Below are 25,112 nucleotides of genomic sequence, written 5' to 3' on the forward strand. Positions count from 1 at the left end.
AACTAGCTTTAGTTTGCTGGTCAGTCAAGCACAGTGATATCAAAGCTTAGTAATTATGTGTGTAGGTGCCAAGTCCTGTTGGGAAATCAAATCAGCATCTCCATAAAGCATGTTGTCAGATTTGTTTATCAGTAGCTGAACAGGCTTTGGACCAATATCGTGGTTAGGGTTACGGCTCCTGAATTGAGCTGTAGTACAGGCCTTTTATCTCCCCAAACTCCTGAATGGATTTTGCTTCACAATTCTGTTGAGGATTTAGTTATCCCTGCTGATTATTATCCTTACTTGTCTACTACAGTTTTTCCTTTCACTCAGCTTTCCATTATTATTCTTGCCTACAGCACTCTGTTTGCAGCCAACTTCTTTGACAATGAGCTTTTGTGTCCTAGCCTCCCTATGGCAGTTCTTTATGGCTTTCTGCAGACCACTGTACAAATAATTGTAAACCATGACATACATTTGTACTAGAAATCCATTTTATCAGTACAATATTTGGATTTTACATGTAATAGTCAAAGAAAAAAAAAACATTTGCAGCTGTCTAATTCAAAAACACTATCTAAAATCGTATTAACTATAAATTAATTATTACAATATAATGTGAAATGTATCACTACAGTGTCGAGTTTCACAATTTTAACTTCAAAATGCGTTGTGTTAAGTGCACAAATCATGATTCTTCGATAGACTCAAAAAAATACAGTGGTTTCTGTGGTGACAGGAGGGTTATATGCTTAACCGAGAGTGACCACCCCAAGTGAATCCTGCATAAGGACCCATGAATGCTTGGCCAACACTGACGTAACTGAAAACCCGTTAAAACAAACACATTTGTGGATTCTCCTTCTCATCAAGTACATCCAAAAGAGAGCACATTTTTTTTGGGTGGGGAGTAAAGGATGGAGTTAGTTAGATGTTTGCATGGTATTTGCCTTCTAAATAAGAAGAGATTTCTTTGAACGAAGAAAAGTTCTCCCTTGGTTGAGCCCCTTTTGTCCTTTGTGTGTTCCAGCGGTTGTTTCTGAATTGGACTAATTACACATCCAACAGCTTTTAATGCAAACTGCAACACATCTAATGTATGTCTTTGAATTTATTAGAAGAACTGAACACAAACTTCCTTTCTCAAAGAAGCCTCTTGTTGCATGCTCTCAAACAAATAAAAACAGCTTAATGTGGCACCATAATGCTGAGAATGTTCAATGGCGGTGTCACAGGCAATGTTGGATTTTACTACATTTGCTTTGGAAAGCATACACCAGAGATCCTACTCCACCAAAACACTTTGTTTCAATTATTCTCCACTTTTGCAAGATGATTTATCATCAATATAACTTTCTGATGCTTAAGATTTTTTGATGGCGTTTCTAAAATGACCAAAAAAAAAAAAAAATCAAAAATCAAAAGAACATATAACTAGTGGCTATTTTAGAGTTACATGAAAATTATTTTATAATCCAACTCCTACTCTAATATTTTTCTTCTACCAGCAATGCAAGAAATCGTGAAAGCTTGTAATAAAAGTCAGTAAGAATAATTTCTCTCCATTAACAGGCAATTTAGTTTAGCTTATGTAAAAATGATAAGTTAATAAGCAGACAGATGAAGCTAATCTCAGCATACTGTAGGCTGTCAGTGAAAATGTGGAGAAGCAGTCCGTGATCTTCTGGCGTGTCATGAAACCAATTAAACATCAAATTTCCTAACACCGCCCCGTCACACATCATCCCTTCTCTCTCTCTTTTGACAAAAGTACAATTTGCATTTTATTTGGAAATCAAAGTCACAGAGTCTGGAGAGAGAGGGGCGAGGCACAAGATCCGAAATGCTTTCAGTCCAATGTGTTTTACTGAGCATTTATATCTACCAGGAAGTTATAGAGCACTTCATGCTTTCCTCTTCTGACAAGCTGCATAAAGAGGCTGGTTTCCTTTTCCAGAAGGAGCTGAAACATCCCCACTCTGCCAAAGATACTAAGACCTGGTGTAAAAACCAAAGTATGGAGCCATTATGTAACCTGCAGGTAATATCTTTGAGCATTTTGTTGGCACTAAATCGAAGCCAGTTTAGTTCCCTTTAAATGGTTCCATGTTTGCAAAGGAAATAAAGCTGATTGTATCCATCTACAGCTGACCAAATGCCCTCTGCCAATGCCAAATGTCTTTTGGTAAAGGAAGTGTGATGCTGGAAAAAACAAAGCTTGTGATCATTGGCTGCAATCTCAACGCAGAGCTATCAAACTAGGGTTCTGAAACCAGTGGCAATCCAATTAATTTAATCCTCCAACATGTCAATGCTCAGAATTTATCCGACTACCTGAAGAATTTGAAAGTGGAGATAACATAAAAGCTTTCTGCAGCTCTGACCGCTCGTAGGATTAGTTTGGAAGATAATGACCAACACAGCCACACTGGCAAATGACTAGCCATCCTACAGGAAGAGTGTGACACGTATTAGGAGGAGGTGCTAGGCTGTTGTGGACGTGTAGCCAACAGTTCTTCAACACATTATGGAGGCCCTGTTCGTTAAGTGAATTATTCATTGCAAAGATGGCTGGCATTGGTAGGAAGGATTTAGATCGTTTTTCATGTGTGCAATCGACAAATCAGTTTTTCTAACACATAAATGTGGCACAATTTAAAGGAAATATAAGTCCAATGATATAATAATTAATTGATCACTAATCTTGCTATCTCTGCTCAGGCTTGTGTATGTAGATGATTCAATCCAAAAGGGCAAAGGGCAGCATAAAAACTACTCTAACTCCCCAGAGTTTGTACACACGTCCCTGTTCTCTGTCATTTTAAGAGCTCACTCCCCTTTTTTTTTTCATCTGCGCCTCTTCAGACGTGGTCTGAATCTCCAGTGAGCTGAGAGAGAGGCCAGGAAGACCCCCACCCCCCAACTCTCAACCCCCCAAACAACATTTATCAACCTTAACGCGGTGGTGGGCGTCTCCACATCAGGAATAATAATGGACTAACAGTCTTCTCTGCCGTTTCAGCTTGATCACCACTCTGGCTTCTCGGGGAGCTGGAAGAAGATGAGCCCTTTCTCTTCGGCTGAGGAGGGTTTGCTGCTGTTGCTGTGTGGGGGAGTGGGCTACATCCTGTGGCGTTTCCTGTGTTTGTAAACTAGACGGTGCAGAAAACGTCGGCGAGCAAAGCTGGTACGTAGAAAAATTTTATAGTTTTCAGTGTTTATGTAATGTTAATCATGCATTTGGATGTCTGTGTGCTCATTTTGTAAACGTACAGTCGAAGAAGGAAGTAAAGCGGGGTTATGCATTGTTACAGCGTCAGTGTTAGCCAGTGCTGGGATGCTAACAAATGTTAGCTTAATGATCGGGAGGGGGAGGCACTCGTAACGACGGCCATCACGAATGTCTTTATAGCCCAGACTCGTCTGGAACCAGTTGAGCTTGTGGTTTCTTTTTTTAGTAATCTAACTGGGAAAAACATGAAGCGATCCATCTTGTGAGGTATATACTCTGGCGAAACCGCTGTATCAATCCGAAGTAAACGTTTTCTCATGATTTGCTCCGAGTTTTAGTCTGTAGCGGTAGAGTGGGCGAGGGCGCCACCGAGCAGTTAGCTGCTGTTAGCTAGCCTGCTCAAACAGCAGCTAAACTAACGCAGGGTTCAGAGGCAGGACGAAGGCCACTACTGCATGTGCTGAAAATGTACGTTTAGTATATAGTCAGCCTTTAGTTAGGTTAATTCTCTATATTTTAACTAGCCAAACGGCAACAAACATTTGTAAATTATGTACTTTTTAAAAAAAATTAGCATTAGCTGTAGCGTTCCGTTAGTTGTCTGGCTATTCTAACGTTAGCTCACGTTAGTGAACTGAGAAGCTTTGAAGCTTTTATGATGGAAAAACATGAGTTAGTCCCATCACCAATCTAATATATATAAAAAACTAAAGTCTTCGTGATGTTTCTGTTTAAAATCGAATATATTGATAGCATTGTATTTGTTAAGGGGGGGGGGGGGTTAATCATGCTTTTGTCTGCCTTTTTTTTTTTTTTTTTTTTTTCTTCAAAAAGCACAATCCTAAATGTAGTTACATACAATAATGGAAAACAAATAAATTACTCGAACTGTATTAAACTAGCTTTTTAATGAGGAAAATATAATAGTTTCTACACAGTAGAGCAGTGAAATAACAAATTCTAAAAGCATAAATGTTATCCTGTTTATGTTAAATGTCAAATCCAAAGTGTATTTTAACACACTATGCTAAAATAAATTATTTCACACAAGTGAGCTTTCAGAGCAGTTTAAGATAAAGCCAGGATTGACTTATTGACTTACCAATTAAGACTTTACTTAAATTTAAAGGCTGAAATTCTGGGGTAATTGATGCCCTAGTAAAAAATGTCAAGGGTTTATGTCAAGATAATTTCTGTTGAAAGAGCAATGGCATGTATGTGAGTTAAATGTGTTTCAGAGGCAGACTCCTGTGAATTATTTTGGATGTAAATAAAAATCTGTAAACTGTTGAGAGTAATCTTTGTAACATCCAAAAATCACATTACTTGTTGTAGAATGTGGTATTTTCATTAATAATTAAATGATAGATATTTTAAAGGTTTAACTAAGGCTTGATAAAAAAAAAATTAAAATCATCTTTAAAATCTGATTTTTACCATTTGTATTTTTTTCTTTTGATTTTATCCTTCTCAATCATCACTGAATTATAGATTGTGTGTAATTTTAGATGCAATTGTAATGTAGCACTTTTATTGGTTAAACCTATTAAAAAAAACAAATAACGGATAAGAACTGAAACTGGTCTACGTTTCCTCCCAATAGGATAAAACTCTGAAGTATTAGGCCAGATTAAATTCACTCCTAGCTACAGTGAGTCCTGTTGTTAAAAAAAAAAAATCTGTGTTCATTACCTGGAATCATTTGTGCAAAGAAAAGTTATCTGTTTACATGAACTTGCTCTGTATTATGTGTCCGTAAAGGCAGCCAATGAAGCAGTTGTAACTGTATGTCTGTCTGTTTCGTCCACATCCTCCTCTTCCTCAGTTTTAGTACTAGATGAGTGAGGTGGGTGTGGCTTCCCACCAGCCCGACCATCCTGACTGACGGATCTCTGGATGACCTTGTCCCCACCCCTGTCCCTGCGGTCACATATACCACAGCAATGTCACATCTGCCCAGCAGCTCAGTCCGCGACCATATGAAATGGGTTTGTTTTGACAACACCAAAGTGGTTACAAATAGTTTTACTTGCAGTCTTGTGTCACTCAGGATGTTGTCGTTGATGAATAGCTTGGCGGATGCCGCCACTGTTGTTACTACTGTCTTAGCTGTAGTTCATTTCAAATTGCAGCTCATTTTGTGTGACTTGATACAGTTTGTAAAGTGTTGCGTCCTTTTTTTTTTTTTTTTTTTTTTTTTTGTTCTCCCCCTTCCCCTCCTCCTCCTCTTCCTCATGCAGGCGGGGCTGCTTGGCTGCGAAGCTGTCCTGTCCAGCATGGCCCTGATGCAGGCCAGTACAATGGCTGCTCCTCCTAAAAAAATGATGGCTCCGCTCGGCCATGCACCGCCTCAGAGAGACGGACCCGACCGTGCTCCCCAGAGCCACATGATCCTCCCTTCTGGAATGAGCTGCCCACCCCTGGTTAGGACTCGCATGGGAAATATGGGGGCTGGGGGTGGGGGTTAACTGCTAGGCTTTCACAGTGTGAAGACTGCAAACCTTTTTGCTTTTATACAATTTTTGCATGTAATTTATTCTCGGATAAACCAGTTTTGTTGCGTAATTTAGATTTGTCATAAACAAAATCATATTAAAAAATGGCATGAATTATTAGAGACGCAGTTTATTTCTGACGGTAACTGAAAATACTGTATGATCAAGAGTAAAAGGTCGCTGCTGTTGCTTGGGTTTTTGGCCACGATCAGAACCTCTGTTTACAGCGCTAAGAAGAGACCTTTGGGAAAATGGGGAAATAATTAACTTTCTCTTGCTCCGTAGCTTATCAGGAAGGAAGGTGAATTCCAAGCTCCCCGCCTGCTGGATGAGAAGGACATGAGGACCAACGAAGACATGCAGCAGAAGAAAAAGAACAGGAAATCAGTGACGCCCTGTAAAGTGAGAGAACAAGAAGGAAGGGGAGGGAAGGTCAGTAGCCTGGATTGTTGAAATTGTTGGGAAAATTCTTGTGTTCTCATTTCATGAACGTGCGCTCGGCTCCCCGCGCGCGCACCGCGTTCAGCGTTCGACTTCGCTGATGTGTGGCTGCCTTGGATCATCCAAGGGTGCACATTTTTGTTTGTGTGGGGGAGGGAGGAGGAGCACAGGAAAGATGTGGAGGGGGTGGGTGGAGGTTCTCTGGAGAGGAAGGGGGGGAGGGGAGTGAAGTGGAGCACAATGACTGCAGTTGTGAGCATAACAGGGGGAGCAGTAACAGGAGGGCATTAAGGCCATCTGACATGACTGGGAGATTTTCTCATTTAAAATTGACGTTGTGCTTCGAGGAAAAAGCTCAGTTTGACTGTTTCTGCATTAATTTTAGTGTTTTGTGTGGAATAAACAATTTAACATGAATTTTGATTGTGTTAACGGTCACATTGAATAAAAGGGGCGTCTGATGTTCAGTTCACAAAGGAAAACTGATGTAAAGTTTCATTACACGCAGCAATAAAGCATTTAATTTAGCTAATTTTGATGAGGACTTGCGGCTAATGAAAACCCCACTTTTCACACAATCAGAATATTATGCAAGATTATAGGAAGATTTTTTTAGTTTTTTTAAACTGACATGTTAGTATATAGTCAGGGGAAACCCGATTACATGGCAGGTATCCAGCAGACACTGACTTACCCTCAGCTAGAAGGGTAAGCAACTAAAGCTCGTTCCTACAGAAGCTGGATTTTCTGGGTGTTACATGAAACTGTTAATGAAAAGTTGAGTGGAAGGAGAACATGTCCTGATCCAGGACGTCGACTACAGTTGGTGAATTTCTTATATTGCGCCTGAACAAGACGTTAGAAGTGTTCCACATTTACTTTGGAAATTAAGGCCCCAGTTTCTGAAGGAAGAAAGGCCAAAAACCCCCCAGGAGAAGTATGGAGTGCATACAGTTCACTGCATGGGCTTCCATTTCTGTCAAATATATTTTTTTTTGTGTGTGGGGACAGGGTTTTTTTTGCAATGATATTCTGAAGTACAGACTTTCAGGTTTTCAGTAGCTCTGTATCATAATCATTAAAATGAACAAACATGACTTATGTTAGTCGGCGTGTATAACACAATGTATACCATGAATGTAACATTTGAATTTCATTCCTGAAACAAATAAACTTCTCCACGATACTCTTTTTGTATCCAAATGCACCCGTCTGTTTGCATTAAAGTCTACTGCACATTGAGCATTTGTGCAACACTCTTCTTAAGCCTGTATTTAAAATGATTTTTTTTTGTCCATCTGCTTATTTCATAGGGCACAGGGGGAGATGAGAATGGTCCGGCCTCCAAAGTGCAGAAAAATTTTATTTGTGATCATTGTTACGGAGCATTTAGAAGTGGATATCACCTAAAGAGACATATCCTCATTCATACAGGTATGGTAGCTGCTTGCAGTAGCTCGACTTCTCTTTGAAGCCAGAACAGCTTTTACTGACTGAATATTTAAATCAAATGTTGAAAGAGGCCTTAAACGTTTAAGTTGGACTGAGTCTAGAAGTGTGCAGCAGTTGTGAGCTTTTTCCAGTGGCCTACTTAAAGCCTTGTTTGGTAACAGCTTTGCCTCACAGCTGACTGGTATCTGTGGGGGGACTTGAACTAAAACTGGTGCTCTTCGGTTTAGGGGAGAAGCCGTATGCTTGTGCCGTTTGTGACATGAGGTTTATTCAGCGTTACCACCTGGAGAGACACAGCCTCATTCACACGGGTATGCGTCCTTCAGCCGTGCCCATTTTTTACATAAATCTGACTACGCATGTAGTCTTTCACATAAATCAAGGGACAGATGCTGACGATTCATTTTTGTCTGTGGACAGTAACTTCCAACAAAGCCAGCCCCGAAATCTGTTTGCTCCAAATTGTAACATGCAGCCTTTTTATTTGTCCCCACAATCGGAAAACGAAAGAATAGAAGCCATTGTGGTCCTGTAGTCCAGAGTCCATTATTAAAAACTCTTTGCGTGAATTTCTTTGTTTTTAATAGTTTTGACTGTGTATTATATATTAGCTGGTGTAGTTATAGAAACGTGAAACTTGATGGAAGTTTTGGTCATTTTAACATTTATTTAAGGATTGGTGAACATTTTTTTTGAACAGGAAGATCTGGTGTAAGCAGAAGCTAATTTCAGCTTCTCACTCTATATTGATACTTGTTAGCCATTTAAATTGTCTTAAAATACAAACAGTGGAGATTAAACTTAAACTTGGCATTTTCTACTTGATCCAAGGCTTAGATGGTATCAGACCTTCAGTGAAATTACCGCTAATTTATCGTGTCATTGTATTTACACGTACATTTTTTTGACTACATTGTCTTGCATTATACTATTGCTTTTATTTAAAACAGAAAAGTAACAAGTATTTGTCCCAGAGATGGCTGATATGGAGAAAAGACATTATCATGGTTCTTTGTGGGATTAATTGCAAATGTGATTAAAAATTACGGTAAAAAGGGTCAAAAGATTAATCTTTTTGACAACATGTATATTATAAAAAAGACTACTGTATCCCAATAGTTACATTCAGTTGTGCAACTGTGCTGCTAAACAGTGAAATAATTGTTTTAAGTCATATTTTGAAACGCAGGATTTATTGACGATCTCATGAAACTGTGGAAACACGACTACTAATCCCTTTAACAATAGTTTTTCTTTCACAAAATAATAATGAATTATGCAATATTTTCCAATCCCTAATTCCTACAAAAAAAAAAAAAACTATTATTGCAATTGTAATAATTTTATCTGAACTGTTTTTTTTATGGGGGTTTGCGACCATTATCACTGCTATTCGATGCCATATTACACGCGGTTGGATCTGTAAGTGTACAACTGCTTATGGTTGAGAATCCTTCTAGAAAATCACATTAATAGGTTAAGAGTACCTTGACTTAATTTTTTTACAATTTTGTTCTTAAAGTTGTTTGATGTTGAATCGCAGCATAAGATGTAAAACTCTTGGAGAGCTGACTCTGCATCTTTGCCGTCTCTAAATACACGAGGAGTTTCAGTTAAAAATAACTTGGATTTCTGTTCATATGTAGAGGTTTAATCGCCAACACGTTACAAAATTGACCATATTTACTCTTTAGTATGTTGTTGTTCTGGCTACAGTACCAAAAATATTCACCCCTCTGTGCTTTAACAAGTGAATTAGATTTGCAGTGAAGACTTTTTAACAGTGGACTTAATGATGGACTCTTACTTGTGGACCCTGGTGTGCAGATTTTAAGCTGTTAAAGCACAGGCAACACAAATCATGCAATACATAGCCCCTTCTTACTATGTATGTTCTTCGGTTTGTGTTGACAGCATCTGCATGGTGATCAAATACTGAATCCTTAATGTCTTATTGTGTACAATTAAAAAATTGCGGACATCAATTGGGGGAATGTTTACATAATAGCTATCAAACAGCCTGGGTAAGTCAACCTTCTAAATAATTGTTTTAAGTAAATTATTGCTGCCAAGTTATTCACTGTAAGAAACTGACGCTAACTAACCTTGGGCTAATCTACCAATCCACATTGATGTAGCTGACATTTACTGTTTTTCTTTTTGCCAATACTGCATCTGTCTTTTCCCCATACACACGTTACAAATTTCTTATTTTTACTTTTTTTTTCTTCCTGAGTTATTCTCTACTTACCAGACTGACTAGCTAATGCTTGTATGCTCTGTGTGTGTGTAGGGGTGAAGCCGTTTGCTTGTTCCATGTGTGACATGAGGTTTTTCCAGCGTTACCACCTGGAGAGACACAGACTCACTCATACGGGTATGCGTTCTTTTACCGTACCCAGTTTTTGTTTAGCGTGATTGAGTGGACTCTAAAGTCAGTGGATTGATTCTTACGCAGGGAAAGGGAAGGTTGACTTTGATCGAAGAAAAAAAAAACAAAAAAAAACACACAGGGTGAAAGAAAAACACAGGCTGTAGGATTTGATTTTGTGGAACAAACCATTTCAGGTTAGCTCTGGCCCTTTTTTTATTAAGTGTTAGAAATATCTGCTAATACTCATCATAAAATAATAGTAATGGTTATCCTAACTGTGTAAAGACTGACGAGCTCTTAAAGGGTTTCTGGAAATATATTTACATTTTTTCCCCCCCTCATTTTTTACTTTTGTTTTTTGGATGGGCTTTCTTCCACACACTGACAATTTGTAAATGTACACAAATACAAACAATAGTTGGAACTATCAGACAGTATAACAGGCATAAATAGATGTTAATGATTGCATCAAAAACAATTCACTTTTACTGTTGCTCACATTTTCTTTTTTTCAAATTATTTTTTGACATTCTTGTATGTTTTATGTTGGTCATATGAAAGTAAATGTCCTGTACTTTAGAAATACCCATTGTTGGCCACAGTGTGAAAGCACAAGGCACTGATGAGCTGATCACAGGTGGACTTGGTGTAAAATAAAACCTAAAACCCATAAGACAGGAAATTTATTTTTTCTCAATCCCTTCCTTCAGATTTTGAGAGGTTCCACTATGAACATTCATTGTACGTAAAATAACAATTTCATGACTTAACTGGTTTTCAATTGTTTTTTTTTTTGTTTTTTTGTATGAAACATGCAGCCATACCAATGAATAAAAGACATAATTACTTAATTACTTATTAGAGCTCAAGATCTTGGGTGACATTTACATTTACATGGGTGAGAAGTTTGTTCTGACTAGGTCTAGGGTCCAGTGATGCAAATTTAGAGAGGCCTGGGGAAAGGGCGCTCTTTCTCCAAGAAAGTTAAAATCTGAGGAAGACCGGCCTCACTACAACATAATTGGGAAAACTCATTGTAATATTTCTGCAGTTTTAATTTTGATGGACTTCAAATCCATTTTTTGACTTTTTTCCCCCTCCTATCTCATAGAAATGTAGCTTTTACCACCTCAGAGCCTCTATGCATTGTTAAAACATCCCTAAATTTTGTTTTGTGACGTACTCCATTTCATTTGAAAGTTGATCACCTCAATACCTGCTAATAATTTTGCCAAACTTCTTTTAAACTAACATAAAAAGTGAATGAAGGAATAAACTGGTTGTTATGAATTCCCCGTAATCCCAAAGTAACGGCGTAGCTAATTTGTTGATAATCTGTGTATGTAGGGGTGAAGCCGTACGCTTGCTCCATGTGCGACATGAGGTTCTTCCAACGTTACCATCTGGCAAGACACACCCTCACACACACCGGTATGCGTCTGCTCACTCTAGAAGTTTCCACCGAAGGCAGAGATTTAGCAGATTTCAAATGGCAAGACAGACTAGTGTTCAGACACTTGTGGATGTATCCAGACATGTAGCAGATCGGCTAAGTTCAAGCTTAGCATTTTTCTATTAACTGTATGAATACTTTATGAAACAGCTGTGCGTGTGTGAACACTGCCTATATTCTGTTCAATTGTTAAGATCATCCCTGCCATTTTTCTTTTGTTGTTCCAGTGAAATAACCTTCACCACACACACCCACATGAAAAATGACACATGGTGTAAATGTATAACTGGGAAAAAAACCTCACTTAGGAAATAGTTGATGGTCAAATGTTCAAGGTTTCTTTTGAATATTTACATACTTTTGTATGTGTAGGGGTGAAGCCATACGCTTGCTCTGTGTGTGATATGAGATTTTTCCAACGCCACCACTTGGCACGACACAGCCTCACTCACACGGGTATGGTTTCACCCTTCTTTCCTTCATCGGTGCCCAAATACCCAAATTTACTAGTCATGTGTAACATGAAATATTTATTAGCATTAGAGCGTCTTAGCTGTTAACATGTGTATGAAGTGTGTAGCCGCTAAATCCTGACTTGAAAATATTCCTGACTGGATTGAAAACAGCCCTTTCACTATAAGCAGGTTATAGAATAATCAAAGTCCGTGTTTCATGAATGTTGACAGATTAGAAAATGTTAGTTGGATGTGTATTTTGTCTCAGTTCTGGTCCTCCTTGGCATGTCTGGATACATAAAATACAGATGCACCTCAGTAAATTATAATACAATTGAAAAGATCATTTTATTTGAGTAAATGTAACCCACAAGTATAGATTTATCACACACGGAATAAATAACAGGTCTTCATTTGGATAATTATGGTTTTTAGCTAATGGAAAACCTACAATTCTGTTTCTCAGAAAATTTGGATTATTTATAAAACCAACTCAAAAAAATGGCTTTTGTTACAGAAACTCTAACTTGATCTGAAATAGGGATACACAAATTATTTAAAGAAATTAGGCGGATATCGGATAGAAATATTGCTGCTATTGGCCAATAACTGATATTTACAGATATGAATTATGTTCTATAAATTTCTCTAACCTTTTGACACTCTAAAGAAACAACCACCGTCCTGCACCGCATCACTATTACTGCCACATTCCCAAACAAATACCACATGGTCAACCCAATTCCAAAACGCAAACAAGATGGAAATAAACATTTGTTGTAAAACTTACTGACTTATTATCAATAAGCTTTACTTATTAACTCCATATTTAGATGTTAAAAAATGACTACAATCTGCCGATGTTGATGCAGAGATATCCAGCCCAGAAACTCCTGGATGGGTTCTGCTTCCCAATCCTTACAAGGTTGCTGTTATTTATTTTTTCCATCTCTATGCTTGGATACGGTTTCTAAACGGCCACCATCTTTAGCGGTGACATGCTGTGGTTTGACAGTGTCAACGACTGTCTGGTGGACAAACGTCAACTCCACAGTCCCATGCGTATGTAGGCCATAAGGTGGGATAAATATAACATTTCTATAATAGGCTGATTTTCTGAGAAAGTGAATTTTTGGTTTTTATTAGCTGTAAACCATAATTACACTTGTGCAATGTGTGTGTGTGTGTGTCAGTTTCAATATTTGAATCGAATTATTGAAAGAAATCAACTTTTTTTCCAATGATATTCATATTTACTGAGGAGTAGCTGTAAGTAAGTGTGTCCTGTTGAGTTCATTTTGTCGTTTTTACAAGAAAAACTTTGCTTTGTGTGTGCAGGGGTGAAGCCATATGCTTGCTCCATGTGTGACATGAGATTTTTCCAGAGATACCACCTGGCAAGACACACTCTCACTCACACGGGTAGAAGTTTTACTTAACCCTCTTTCTTGACAGTGCTAGGGGTTTCTAGACATTTTGTGTCAATGGTATGGGTCATTCTTTTGTCAGCACTAAAAAAAATATACCTTTTTTTTTGTCTATCTGAATCATTAAACCTAAGTTGCGAACACAGTTTGTTCTGTATTGTTTATATTTGATGTTACGTCTTTATGTCTGCACAGAAATAGCTGGGTGTAAAGGTTAATGAGCATTTGTAACGAAAAATAGATATTAGTATATGTAAAAATCATGCAGCTGTGCCCTCGTTTGACTAGATTTTCTTGTCTCTAAAATCTGGTACTGTATACATTTAGGGGTGAAGCCATACGCTTGCTCCATGTGTGACATGAGGTTCTTCCAGCGTTACCATTTGGCAAGACACACCCTCACTCATACCGGTATGATTAATTAATTTTTCACTGTGAAAGTTTTCCCATTTAAAAAAAAAAAAAAGAACTTTTAAAAATGACATTCATAATCCCTTCTCCATACTTTAATTATACGACTGTCGATAAATCTTTAGGCTTTGTTGGAAAACTGTCCACTGCAGAAGTGATTCTGTCAATTACCTTGACTTTTGATACTGTAATGGTACTTTTGCATGCACATTGCTGACTATTGCTTGTTTTCAATGAGAGAAACATTACACTATAAGGTGCATTAAGTGCAGTTATGAAGCTGATCAATAACAAACATTCTCTGAAGATTTGGTGAAATTATTATAAAGCTTCAGCATGAAATTAAAACAAAACTGCTTAAAGCTATGAACAGCTTTATATACATGTATTAAGCTAAACTGCACTGCTCTTTTAACCTATGTTAGTGTAATGTCTCTAACTATTAAAGCATGATGGAATAAATGATAATAAATTCATGTAGATGGTTTTTCATGTCTTGATGTTGAATACCTCTAATTTTGTTGCGTTTTAGGGGTGAAGCCATATGCTTGTACCATGTGTGACATGAGATTTATTCAACGCTACCAGCTGGAGAGACACAGCCTCACCCATACAGGTATGTGCTCATTTACTCATATTTGCCTCCATCCAATCGCTTCCTGGCTTTGGTCGTGCATGCAGTGCGCATTAATGGTTGAATGGCTGCTTCAAACTCGAGTTTGTAATGCTTGCTTATAACTATCCTGGCAGTTGCTGATTTAGTCTTGGAGCATCTTTACAAATCGTCGGTGTGTTAGAACATTTTCCCTGTTCTTTGTTTATGAAATGACATGACAACCAGGAAGAACGTGGAAATCAGGCTTTTTAGCCGTCATTGCATTACTGCAGCCCTGGAATATCTTGGTGCATGCTTCCTGACTGATGATTTTTTAACTCAGAGATGTTTGCCAGAGATCTTCAGAAAGCAAACTTAATAAAATACTTAATCAATGTTTTAAAACTCAAGATCAAATTTGCCTTACATTGTTGCGCAATGAAAGCTAAATTGCTGCCTGCAAATCAGAGATTCATGCAGTTGTAACTTTAGTCTGATTGAGAGATGTACATTTAGCGTATCCTGCAGTCGCACACACAAAAGGAAGCACTTTGTGAGGCCATATCGAACTGGAACTGCGCTCAGAATGGGCACTAATTTTACGTTAACGTTTTGGTTTACTGGGCAAAGAAAAAACCCCAGCAAATTAGCTGAATTTTGTCATTTTGTCATTTCACATTCAAAGTTATGGTCAGGAAACAATCATCTACTTTCATGCATACATAACTGTTTGTAAATATGTCTCATGTTGATATTGTTTTGTAAGTTGGATTTTACAAAGATTTTAAATGACGGAATGAAGTCGACTTTCAGAAGTTAAACTTTTATTTTCTAATTTTCTGAAAGCACAACAGATGCTCTAATGTTGAAAACAGTTGTTTGCCAACTGCCTAAAATTGTCTCCTGCTATCAGCGTGATTTAGTTTGACAAATCTAATCAGGAAATCCTTTTTGGGTTTGTTGGAAACATGATCGCAATTAGGATTTATTTGGCATTTTGTGAGTTGGAACGATCCCCTCTGGTAGATTCAGGCCCCAGTCGCTTGTCTGGTCACTTATAAACACCTCCCGAAAACCCCCAAACTTATTCTTTTTTTTGTTTTGTTTTGTTTTAAACAAGTTTAACGGCCAAAGATTAGTGGCAGTTAGAGATGTGGAAATGTTTTTTTATTTTTATTTTATTTTTTTTTATTTATTTATTTATTTTTAATCGATTTGGATAGCAGGTTTGTGAAGCAAGCTGGGATTTCCAGTTCAAACCGAGCGCTGATACGTGCAGCCAAACTTTACTAAAGCAATTAGTAAAGTTTATCACTGATCATTTTTGGCAGTTGAGTTTTTTTTTTAATTTTTATTTTATTTATTTTTTTTAATGCTAAAGCTCATACTTTGTGTGCATAGGGGTGAAGCCGTACGCTTGCACCATGTGTGACAAGAGGTTTTTTCAGCGCTACCACCTGGCGAGACACAGCCTCACTCATATGGGTATGCCTCTGCCAATCCTAAACCCGTCACAAGATTAGGATGCTGTAGTATGCCTGATCTAGACTCTCATGTTATCATAGCTGCATTCAGTCACAGATTCAGATAGCTTGATTTCCACTAGGTTGTACACACGGGTCTTGTGCAACCCATTTTGTAATTTACTTCAACCATATTGTACACTTGTAAGTTACTTTAGGATTATGACATTGGTTATTAACCACAGTTAATAATTAAACCATATTGGCTCATTTGTTACCAAACAGGATTTTAGACTCATAGTTTTTTTTTTTGTTGTAGAGACATAAATTTTTTATTTTTTTTTTCTTGATGCTCTGGGTTTAGGTGTGAAACCTTTTGCTTGCACCATGTGCGACATGAAGTTTTTTCAACGTTACCACCTGGCGAGACACAGCCTCACTCATACGGGTACGGGTCTGTCCACCGTCAGTCAGACTTTAGGGTGCACATTTTCTGTTCATTCACTTCACGTTTCTGCACATTCACGTCTCAGGAACGTGCTAATTACAGGGTTCCTGCAAAGTCTGGAATTCAGGTTATGTATTTTCCAGGTTCGTCTCTGGACGAGAAAATGGAAAATTTCCATCTCAATTTCTCTAGATCTCCATCTTTCTCTCATATCATATTTTGAAATGAACATAAAGGACTGAACTCTAAAGTTTGTTCTGGATCGTTACTTCACGTGGAAATTGCTCTGGAACCCTGTAATTATAAAGTTAACAAAGACCTGTTGACATTGGACAGTATTGTTAAGGATAAACAGGATAATTCATAAATCAGCATTTAACCCTTCTTATTGTTAGTTCTTAACAATGTGAAATCGATTAGGCACTTTGTGTGGTTAATAACCAATAACGTTAAACTTTTATTATACATTTAAACAAGTGAAAAGGAGGCAAAGTGATATAATACTGCTACTTTGCATTTAGGTGTGAAACCTTATGCTTGCACCATGTGTGACAAGAGGTTTTTTCAACGCTACCACCTGGCGAGACACAGCCTCACTCATATGGGTATGCGTTCGCCCACCTTACCCATGTCACTAAGATCTATAAACTGTGTTTATGTTTCATCAGATGTTCACCCAGCAAAGCTTGCATAGTAATCTATATCCTCTCAAGCTGAATATTAAAGCAGATGACAGGATTCAGGACTGCAACATCATCAGCTCATGTGATGTGTTAAATTGTGGATTTGAATTGGTTCATATAGTTTGATGTGTTCTCTAATAAAATCGGATACCATTTTCTTGGAAAAAACTAAAAAAAAAAACCAAAACAATCCCCTGCAATTATTGTGGTTAACAACCCATCAATTTCGTCTATATGTTTGAAGTGTCATGCTTATTGATGGATTGTGAACACAAAGCCCAGACGGTTCTGTATATAATACTTTAATGCTCTGCGTTTAGGTGTGAAACCTTTTGCTTGTACCATGTGTGACATGAGGTTTGTCCAGCGTTACCACCTGGCGAGACACAGCCTCACTCATACTGGTACGCCTCAGTGCACTCGCCCTCTCACAATATACAGGACACTGTTACTTTAAACCAGCGTCAAAAGTGTTTCCAGATCCTAGGGATGGGCGATATGGACATTTTCACTATATCTTATGGTATTTATTGCAGTGAAGATGGAAGGGATGAGAAGTGTGAAAGATTTCATTGCAATTGGGTTTTCTATAAATATGTGACTGTATGTAGAAAGAGACCTACAGGGCACAGATGGCTCTAAATATCTAATTAACCCATTATCAATTAGACTATTTCACTAGACTGCTACATCAAGTATTGCAACAGAAATGCAGAAGAGTACACAATGCACCTTTAAACATTTGAGATGCACCATTTATTGATGGCCTGGTGGTACTTGGGGTGGGTGATTTGGTAATATCGGATCATATAATCTATTAGGCACATTCTGTACACTGCTGTTCTATGCTCAGACTCTCAGGTTTTGCTTCATTAACCTACTTTTAAGCAGTAAGAGTGAGAAGTGAGAAGTTGCATGAGTGGTAAAGTGGTGTTTTTACCTTTTATAATTTGATATAAAGTCATTTAGTTTGGCTAAGTGATTTGTAATGGAGTGTATTTCAATAATAAAGTACAGTTGTACTCGACATAATGCTCTTGTCTTTCCTGTGAAAAAGTTGTTTGCACATTATGAATGTTAGAGATTCACCAAGAAATTATGATCAGACTTGGGCAATTTCAACCGTGATCTCTCTAAAGTCCAGTCTTTCTGCGAACGCAACACACCTAAACACAACCAACAATTCTCTGTGCAACTTGTTTCCGTGGGATGAAGACTCAAAATTTGCTGTTTTCATTACCAATAGGCATTAAAAATGACATTGAATGAAACAGAGACGGTGTTTAAATTGAAACTTTTTTCATAATATTTTGATAAATGTCTGCAGTCCATTCAAGCTATGGGAGAGTAAGACCTCTGGTAGATAACAGGAAGGCTGAAAAGAAAACTGCAGTTGGTTTGTTTTTGTCTTTTTGAGCTTCCAGCCTCTCTGCCTGTCAGATTTAAAAACGATTAAATGAATTTTGAAATGTCTGGGTTAGGGTTACCATGCTAACCATGCTAATTGTTAATCTAAGGTACTAAAGAGAAGAGTTTAATAGATCAACACTTTATAAATGTTTTAATTGGTCAAGCCCTGCTCTGTCACATGTTGATGTTGTCTCTGCTCATTTAAGGATGCTTCCTGTTCTTAGAGAGAAATCAACCTGAAATCTGTATCAGTTGGTGAAAGGTTTACAAAAACCAGAGCTACAAAACTGATCGACGCATCTTTCTAGATTTTGAAGTGTTAAATATAGATAAATGCCATATTGTCCATCCCTAAATGGATCCGCTAGCGGATAAAATAGGTTGCAACAACAGAAGCATCAATTTGAATTATTCTAATCTAAAACATAATTGTTTAGATTGTTTACTTAGGGTAACTCATTCTTGTCACTGTTATTATATGGTAAACAAACAACACCATATTGTCGTCCCCACTGCTATGCACACCTCTTTAGATTCATAAGTAATTTATCAAAAACGACTTGGCTCCTGTGAAGCATTTGGCGTGTTAAACTCAGGAATCCATCAAACAGACAGAATTATCAACATCTGGTCTGTGCGCTTAAAACTCGTATCAGTTTGTTTTGTTTTTCTACGATGGTAAGAAAAGTCTTGTTTTGTTTTTAGATGAATTTGACCATGTTCAATGACTTTAACAATATAGTTATGACCTTCACTTGAATTATTTAGAGGAAAAATATTCACTTCCGTTGAAACGTTTAAACTTCCCTCTTACTCGACGAGTCACTAACACAACACACACACACACACACACACACACACACACACACACACACACACACACACACACACACACACACAAATGATTCTGGTGCTTTCAAGTTAATGATTTTAACTCCCCATGTCATAAAGAGCAAACTTTATCAACCTGTAAAGTAAGTACAGTGGTCAGTCGTTTGATTCTTTTTGCTGCTGACTAGTGTACCCTAAAGTTAACATGTGAAACGTGTATACATACATCTTTGTGTTGCATGACTTGGAAAATGTGTAGTTAAGTAATAATAATTTAGACCTTTTTTTGTTGAAGAATGGAAATGAGAGCTGAAGTGATATAATAGTAATACTGCTACTTTGCATTTAGGTGTGAAACCTTATGCTTGCACCATGTGTGACAAGAGGTTTTTTCAACGCTACCACCTGGCGAGACACAGCCTCACTCATATGGGTATGCGTCCGCCCACCTTACCCATGTCACTGAGATCAGCTTGTTCATGCATTATCAAGTTTCAATTATCTCAGACAGTTGATATTTCTGTGAAAGTAAGGGACACGTTTACTTTTTTTTTTTTTTTTAAACTCTGGTGCACTGTGTGTTAAAGTAACATGTTAAATAAACAAGACCAGGACTGAATACATCATCAGCTCATGAGATGTGTTTAGAAGTGGATACATAATTTGACAAAAAAAAAAAAAAAAAAACGAAACACAATGTTAATCGCATTCAAACAAATTTAGAGCATATGTAACTTGACCGTTTTAAACAATTGAGAAGTGGTTAACAACCCATCAATTGTAAATACAAGTTTCAAGTACATTTCTGATTGATGGATTGTGAAAAGTGAAGTAAAAGCCCTGAAATTAACATGTTGATGCTCTGCGTTTAGGTGTGAAACCTTTTGCTTGCACCATTTGTGACATGAGGTTTGTTCAGCGTTACCACCTGGCGAGACACAGCCTCACTCATACTGGTACGCCTCAGTGCACCCGACCTCTTGCATCGTTTACAGTACTGTGCAAAAGTTTTTGGCTCAAGCCGTAGGGATTCTCATCCGCTGCGTGTGGCGGCGTCACAGTGTGGGGTTGATATTTTGAAGCAGTAAGACGGAAGCTGGTAGCTATTGATGGGAAGCCAAGTACAGGGAAGGAAGACGACCTGCTAGAAGCTGCAGGTAGAGGCATACTCGTTTGTTCGAATGACCCAGTCAAAGTCCAGACCGAGAGTCTGTGGCAAGACTTGAAAACTTCTTTCCAGATGCTGAAAAGCTTAAAAAGCAATGTTTTTTTTTTCACTATAATGAGCATCTTTTAGTTGTTGTACCGTATACATTTCAATCACATAAAGTAAAATGTCTAGTTCAAACTTCACAAAACGTTGAAAATTTGAAGAGCCGAGTTCCCTAACGTATTGTCTGTACACTTTTTCTGAACTCTTTGGTTTATTTTCCCCATGTTTTACCAGAATGTAAATGGAGGAATGGCCCAAGACTGTTGCACAGTACTGTAGCCCCATGTTAAAACATTACTCAGCCATTTTTAGTTGCATGAATGCTTACATTAAAACGACAAAATGCACATTACATTCCTGTGCAGGATGAATTCCCTTTTTGCAGGGCTAGCTCGAGCTTAAACCCTGTCTGTCTTGCACTTGTGGGTGGTAGGGCTAATATATTGCTCTGTGTGTGTAGGGGTGAAGCCGTTTGCTTGTTCCATGTGTGACATGAGGTTTATTCAGCGTAACCACCTGGAGAGACACAGCCTCACTCATACGGGTATGCGTTCCTCTGCCGAGCCCCTGTTACCCAGAAAAGGCACCGGTGCATGAACAACAAACTCGAGTTTGGATTGTCAAGTCATTTGATGGGATGTTGAACCAGCCTAAAAGAAACTCGCCCCAGCTTTGTGGGGGCCTCTCTGTGTTGCTTAGATCTGGGCCATGAAATTGAGAAACTCCACTCTGATCTACACATAATGAGTTGATGACGAGGCCTTTTTTTTTATTTATTTATTTATTTTTTTAGAAAAGCAGCTCAAAGTACTCTGTTTGACATTTAATAGAAGAGTTATTTCCCCCTGAACTGATATAAGTGTTGGACATTTATTCTCTTAAGAAATCTAAATTCACACTCTTGCCATTTTGCTGACTCAAGACTCTAAGACTGATGCATTGACTGTGTATTTGTGTGCTCTTCCAGGAGAGAAGCCATTTGCATGTGACATGTGTGATATGAGGTTTATTCAGCGCTACCACCTTGAGAGACACAAGCGCGTTCACAGTGGGGAGAAGCCTTATCAGTGCGAAAGGTGCCAGCAGGTAGGTCAGGAAGCAAAGCCTGTTCAAATCCAGTCATGATGATAATGCATCTTATCTATAGCTCCCTTTCCTGCTTGCAATTTCCAATGGCTAAAAATGGGGAAAGCAGTTACAATGGATAAAACAGAAGAGATTTAAATGAACATCTACGAAAATGAACTGAATGTTTTGCTAAAGAGAAACGTCTTAAGACTGTATTTAATTATTTTTTATTACAAAAAAAATTTAAAAAAGCAGAATCATTTAATATAAACCCAAAGTGACCATAGGTGCAGGTTGATTTTAGTTTTTTTTATGAAAATGGAAAACATAACCAGGAAATTAGAGGAAAACGAATAAGAAAGAATAATTAAGTCTCAACAGTTAGTTATTTAAAAAAATATGGCTTAATAAACCGTAAGGCTTAAGACTTGAGTGGAAAAAAAAATGAATGAGAAATGGAACCTGCACAACATATCCAAATCTTATGCATCAAAAACAAACACGCGTACAATTATGCAACAGAAATTGAGGGACCAACGAGGGTTAGAACTGGCCCCCATTGTTGATTTTCATAAAAACATAATTTTCAGTAAGTCCACACTTTTGAAACTGGGTAGACTTTGGAAACGTACCAGTTTTTAGCTTTAAATGATTTCAGATCAACCTCAAAACTTTTAAGTTTTGTGCCGTTTGTTAGTGAAAGATGGATTTATCTAATATTTTCCCTTTTGTCTCTCGAAGAACTTTTCACGCACAGACCGGCTGCTGCGACATCGGCGGTTGTGCCAGGGCCGCAGCGTAGCCAAAGTAGAGAACCAGCCATGCTGCGAACCACGCCCGTACCAGCAGGAGCCCCCGCCTGCGCCCCCGACCTGGAGCCCCCTGCATCCACCTCCGGGACGGCTGGCTGTCTGACATTACGCCTTCCCGGGATCCATAACTACAGCGGAGATGGGACAAGCCGCAGGGTTTCCTCCTCTCGCCTCTGTGCAGAGCGGCGCCACGTTCTAGCGCAGACCGCTCCCTCAGCTCCAGTCCTGGGATTATTAATGACAGTGGGGCAAATTTTTTTTTTTTATATACTTACATTTCACTGTGTTCCCTTTTCTTCCCTGTTTTTTATTTTAAATGATACTCTTTTCTGTGATGAACAGTGGTCAGTGGTCCTGTTTTGAACATTTTTGTTCCCACGAAGAAAAAAAAAAGGTTTTTATTGTTCAAACAAACTGCATTTGGTGGTACTCCTCGGGAAGGGAACTGGATATTGTTTGTCCTAATGTATTTGCAAAAAAAAAAAAAATGGTGGAAAAATACTATCGGAGCAACTTGGTAATTTTTTTTCCCTCTTAAATGGCCCATTTAGCCTCAAAAGAATCGTCACTCAGGTTTAATCGGTAAAACTGAGTTTTCCCTCCAGGTCGAGCGTGGAAGCTCCGCGTCATTGGGACCACGGTTTGCCTTTCGGTGCCGCTTATCAAGAGGTTTTTACCGGAAGCATCGACTGGCGCCTTCAGTGTTTTGATACACTAGATTCTGCCGACTCGATCAGCAGGGAAGGCCCAGTTTTAATCGGTGTAAATAATTGAAAATGTATATTAATCTCGATTGGACTTGAGTGTTGTCTTTTTATGCGTGAAATGGGCCAGAATAAGAGTAAAAATGGAGACGGCGCCGTTGCAGTCGAGTCCTGAGGGAAGCCGTATGTCTGAAATGATGTTTGTAAACCAGATCGGGTTTTTTGTGTCGACTCGCGAGTTTCAGAGGACAGCGGTGTAACAGTACTTCTTCCACAATTACTGTCCTCTCACCAGTGTGTGTAAATACTGAGGTCTCCAGTGCTGTGTCAGAAAAACGTCTCTCCCAGAGTTTGGGTGGAAACCGGTGCAGGTCGGCCTCCCCGAGTCTCACTGTTTGTACAGCTCGTCACATTGTGAGATTAGCAGCAGTATACAGAATATTGTGGCCTTAGTATGTTTCTTTATTATTTTTTTGTTTGTTGCCTTTTATTTTTCTGTTGTGTTTTTAGGCTGTGGCTCAGATACATTTACCAGCCTTTTGTTGTTTATTTTTTCTTTTGTTTTAAAATGACTAAGCTCTCAGTTGTTGAATGCTGAAAGCTTCAGAAAACAGACTTCCTCTTTCTGATGGAAAAATTTTGATCATTATTCCTGCTAATTTTGTAACACAGCATACTGTCCTGAAGGTAGTGCTCAGCGGTTTTTAACAAATTGCTTCCTTTTTTTTTTTTTTTCCAGATATGTGACCGGTGTGTAAATGTGGATCACGTCATTTTGTTTAGCCTTAAGTTTGAAATACACGAGTTATTGTACTAAATGCCGCTGAAATAACTGGGTTTCTTCTGCGCATCATGAACTTTGGAGGGGATCTTTTCGAGCGGCCAATCAGCTGCTGGTCGTGTTTCTCAGCCCCCGCTGTTACCGAGCAGCTTCTGGCCCTGAAAGGTCAGTGCTGAATGGAGGAAGTGCTGCGTCCAGGCGACCTGTCTAACCTGTATTGTGCCGATCTGGACGACATGCTGTTGAAGCCATTAACCAAATGTGGAAGCTTTCTGCGGCCTCTGTATTTGCTTCAATGTGTCAGAATTGTAAGGAAATTGGGATGTTTTGTTTTGTTTTTTGTTTTTTTTTAGCTAAAGTTGTGCAGCTGGTAAATTGTGCACAGAGAAAAGGTTCAGTTTTGAGTGAATTGATTTGGCTGAAATTATGGCAGAAAAAATGGGACAAGTTTAAAGAAATGCAGTAATTTGCTTTGGAAACACTATTCCCAGTCTGTGGAAGGACTCCACCGGCGTGTGCACATATTAAAAAAAAAAAATGCAAAAGGGCAATACAGTATGTAGATGTTGCTTGTTAATATTTGTCATTTATTGTTTTTAGTATTATCATTTCCATCATTAAAACGCAATAGAATCCTTCCATCTCGGATCTCGTTATGAGATTTTGTTTTTCAGACTGATCAAAGGAAGGGTTAGCGCATCACATTTTTATGGTTGTTTTAAGGACCTTTCTTTTTTTTATTATTCAGATGAAATTGTACACTGGAATGAAATGGAAAAACATGGAAATTTAATTTTTTTTTATTATTCCTTTCAGTCTGTCTTAGATATTAGGCTTTGACAAGTTTGTTTTCTCTTTGACACAGAAGGTGAACAGAAAGATTTGGATCAGTACAGTTGGGAGCCCAGTATGTTCTGTAATTTTGACATTATATGATGTAGTATCACAGGAAAATGTTTGCTTTTCTTATACAAAGTCCCTGGTATTTGTAGTAAATTATATTGATAATGGTATTAGATGAACAACAGCATAACAGTAGCTATCACAGATTAGTTGTTTTTTCTTTATTAGTCTTGCATGCAGAGTTACGGTCCTCAGTTAAGATAGGATCTCTATTGATTATTTTGTGTAGGAAAAAGTGCATAAGAATAACTTCCTAAAAAAAAAAAAATTTACAACGAATTATTGTAAAAATGGGCTAACTAATATGTACCCTTGTGATCCAATTAGTTTCAGCTGTATGAAAATCAGAGGAGAGGCTTCTTACTATTATGCTAAAATAAAGAATTTGTAAAGGACTTGCTGTTTTTTTTTTATTATTAATGAAACTGAAAGTCAAATGTGCCAAAGCATATATGATCCCTGCTGTGTCTTACACCGGT

At 38.1% G+C, this 25,112-nt stretch overlaps 1 protein-coding gene across 16 annotated transcripts; it reads left to right on the forward strand.

Annotated features, from left to right (window-relative positions):
- The first annotated feature begins 2,833 nt into the window (after positions 1–2,833).
- On the forward strand, positions 2,834–25,028 carry znf740a (zinc finger protein 740a). 16 transcript variants are annotated; one of them, XM_014973171.2, is made up of 21 exons: positions 2,834–3,169; positions 5,040–5,202; positions 5,455–5,637; positions 5,995–6,141; positions 7,464–7,584; positions 7,830–7,913; positions 9,896–9,979; positions 11,324–11,407; positions 11,802–11,885; positions 13,223–13,306; positions 13,639–13,722; positions 14,255–14,338; positions 15,719–15,802; positions 16,145–16,228; positions 16,750–16,833; positions 17,232–17,315; positions 19,502–19,585; positions 20,025–20,108; positions 20,826–20,909; positions 21,333–21,451; positions 22,175–25,028. In XM_014973171.2, exons 2-21 carry the CDS (start codon positions 5,158–5,160, stop codon positions 22,346–22,348), a joined length of 1,965 nt encoding a protein of 654 aa, XP_014828657.1. In that variant the 5' UTR covers positions 2,834–3,169; positions 5,040–5,157; the 3' UTR covers positions 22,349–25,028. The 16 variants fall into 16 exon arrangements, with proteins under 16 accessions (XP_014828657.1, XP_014828665.1, XP_014828666.1 ...); XM_014973172.2 differs by lacking the exon at positions 2,834–3,169 and adding an exon at positions 3,213–3,481; XM_014973179.2 differs by lacking the exon at positions 11,324–11,407.
- Positions 25,029–25,112: the final 84 nt, after the last annotated feature.

This window comes from Poecilia mexicana, unplaced genomic scaffold (genome assembly GCF_051168715.1).
Source record: "Poecilia mexicana isolate PSO_F unplaced genomic scaffold, ASM5116871v1 scaffold_5, whole genome shotgun sequence".
Lineage (NCBI taxonomy): Eukaryota > Metazoa > Chordata > Actinopteri > Cyprinodontiformes > Poeciliidae > Poecilia > Poecilia mexicana.